A 2,758-nucleotide genomic window follows, 5' to 3' on the forward strand; every position below is an offset into this window, starting at 1 on the left:
ATCCGCAGCACACAATTGTGCGCTAACCTCGGAAATGTAAATCCTCTAATGATGAATTAATATCTTCAACCATGTGTTCAGTCCCATGTTTTAATTTGTGAAAAGGGTAACATTGTACGTACCTACATTTAAAAGCGAATCCTTGTAAAACTCACCGTCCCCCAAAAAACACAATGAATAATGAACCCAAGGGCCTCAGTGAAACTACAGCGCACGCAAATTAATAAATGTATAACACAAACTAACCTCGGTGGGGTAGTGGTCAAAGCTCTCGCCTGTTCAATAGGAGGGTATGGGTTCTATCCCAGTTGAGGCATAGAAATTTATCAATTTTTATCCGAATGTATTTGAGAATTTGGCCACATATTAATAGAACTTTGAGGGTTAGGTAGCCAGCCTATTTTAGAAGGAACTGCACCTGCCTTTTAAGCGCTATATCGTGAGATTCCCGCCCGGGACGAAGTCAAACGAACTTTCCCCTAAACAAATAAGGTTTGTTCTCGGAACGGCTGGCTTTCTCCTATCCTGTCCTCCTTCTTTCTCCGATTACGTTTCCCTCTATCAGGTCTTTTAAAAAAGTTAGGTGGGAGAGAAGGGCCTTCCACTCAAGAGTCCATCAAAGTCTATCATGTATCATTCTCTTCCTCTCTGTTCCCAGTCCTGGTACGACTACAAGCTTACCTGGGACCCGAAGGAGTACGGTGGGGTGGAAATGTTGCACGTCCCCTCCGATCACATTTGGCGGCCCGACATTGTCCTCTACAACAACGCTGACGGCAACTTCGAAGTGACACTTGCCACCAAGGCCACCCTGAACTACACGGGGCGGGTAGAATGGAAGCCGCCAGCCATCTATAAGTCCTCGTGTGAGATCGATGTCGAGTATTTTCCGTTTGATGAGCAGACGTGTGTGATGAAGTTTGGCAGCTGGACGTACGATGGTTTTCAGGTAAAAGACGAGTTTTTTTTTTTTTTTTTTTTTTTTTTTTTTTTTTTTTTGGTTTCTATGGTTTTCAGGGAAAAAAGGGGGGTTTTTTTTTTTTTTTTTTTTTTTTTTTTGATGTACGTGATTGGTAAAATACCAATCACGTACATAGTTGCTCAACTTCTGCGAAATATTGGAAACAGGTATATAATATGCTACCGTCGCGTCGTTAGCTAAGACTGAAAATAGCTAATTGGTCTGTCGCGTAATATAATATCTCTGGTAGCGCTGTCAAACTTTCTTGACTTGGCGGGGAGGAGCGCTACAGCACTCCTTAATTGACCTATTTGTTCAAAACTGGGTAATAATTTCCGATAATGTGTCCAAATTTCAGGTGGACCTCCGACATTTGGACGAGGAGAAGGGAACCAATGAGTAGTAGCCTACTGCTGGAGTAAAGGGACTTTTCAGTCCTATGCGAGCAGTATAAACAAGCACTATTATTATTATTATTATTATTATAACGGCTAAGGACCTTAGTGAGGGGGCTTTTACCCTCCAGTCGGTAACAAGAGCTAACCACATACTCGTAAACGTAGTAAACCTCACCCTGAATGGGACCGGTCAAAGAGGACCAGGAAAAAGAGTAGCACATGATGAGCCATCAGATGATCACCCATTCGGATACTATCCACGCCCAACGTTGCTTCAGTGATCCATGTGTCTGATCTTCTGGTATACTCTGTATCACCACATCCACTAGAATACGACGTGGAAGTGGAGTGTCATAATTTCCCGTTTGATTTATTATTCTTCCTGACAATCTCCAGCTTCTGTCACCTCCCGTCCTTCCCCTGATCTCTCCTCTCCTCCATTTTCCTTTTTATCCTCCTCCTCCTTTATTTCCTCTCCTTCCTCCTCCTCATCATCCATTTCTTCTCTTTCTCCTCATCCTCCTCCTTTGTCTTCTGACACTTCTCGTCCTTCCCTTTATCATAGATATCATTATCAGCTTATCGCTCTTTCCCTAAATTTTCCTTTCTCTTCTTCTCCTTTATTTCCTCTCCTTCTTCTCATTTGTCTACTATGCTTCCTTCTCTTCCTCCTTTTTCTCCTCATTCTCTCATATCTTGTTCGTCTTCTTCGGGTCCGTTCTTATCACTCTTGTTTGCATAAATTTAACATTATCAGGAATTTTATATTTTAGTTTAATTTTGCTCACTTCTAAAATGAACTTTTTCCTCGACTCTTGGCAATCTCCATTCCACCATGATGTCTATTTTTATTTTATTCTTGGAATCTTAAGGTATCTTTAATCAATTTATTATTTTTAGACTGTCTATGGGTCTTCTTTCTTTTCATTTTCCTCCTATTGCCAACTCCTGTGGATTTATCTTTTACTCAGTTCTGCCATCTTGTTATTGGTCTGCTTTTGTATCAATTGTTGATTAGGCTTTTCCCTGTTTGTTTATATTTTATTTAGGGCTAACACTTCAAAAATTCAGGCTCATAGGTACTTGCTCCTTGGAAAGGTACCTACCTTCATTAATATGTAATCATCCCTTACTTGCTCCCTAGAATAGGTAAATACCTTAACATATCAATCATCCCTAATCCTAATAAAAGCTCAAAAGACTCCCCCGAAACGATGCAAAAGCTAAACTAGATACCTACTTTTTTTCTTGATTGCAAAACATTGTTTTCAGATTTCTGGCAGACATATTTAGATAGTGACAGTCTTCTAAGTCCCATCATACCCAAATAGTAGTACATACCTATAGATAATATTGTAAATATCTTTTAACTACAAGAGGGTAACTTCCCACATACTTA

At 40.2% G+C, this 2,758-nt stretch overlaps 1 protein-coding gene across 1 annotated transcript in view; it reads left to right on the forward strand.

The window, feature by feature from the left end:
• The first annotated feature begins 661 nt into the window (after window positions 1-661).
• Window positions 662-2,758, forward strand: part of LOC103519457 (acetylcholine receptor subunit alpha-like) — a 17,735-nt gene continuing 15,638 nt past the window's right edge. The window contains exon 1 of the mRNA XM_017448208.2: window positions 662-949. Coding sequence (XP_017303697.1) covers window positions 713-949 — 237 coding nt within the window. The 5' untranslated portion in view covers window positions 662-712. The remainder of the gene's footprint in view (window positions 950-2,758) is intronic.

The sequence above is a fragment of the Diaphorina citri genome, unplaced genomic scaffold (assembly GCF_000475195.1).
Source record: "Diaphorina citri unplaced genomic scaffold, Diaci psyllid genome assembly version 1.1 scaffold2737, whole genome shotgun sequence".
NCBI classification, from domain to species: domain Eukaryota; kingdom Metazoa; phylum Arthropoda; class Insecta; order Hemiptera; family Psyllidae; genus Diaphorina; species Diaphorina citri.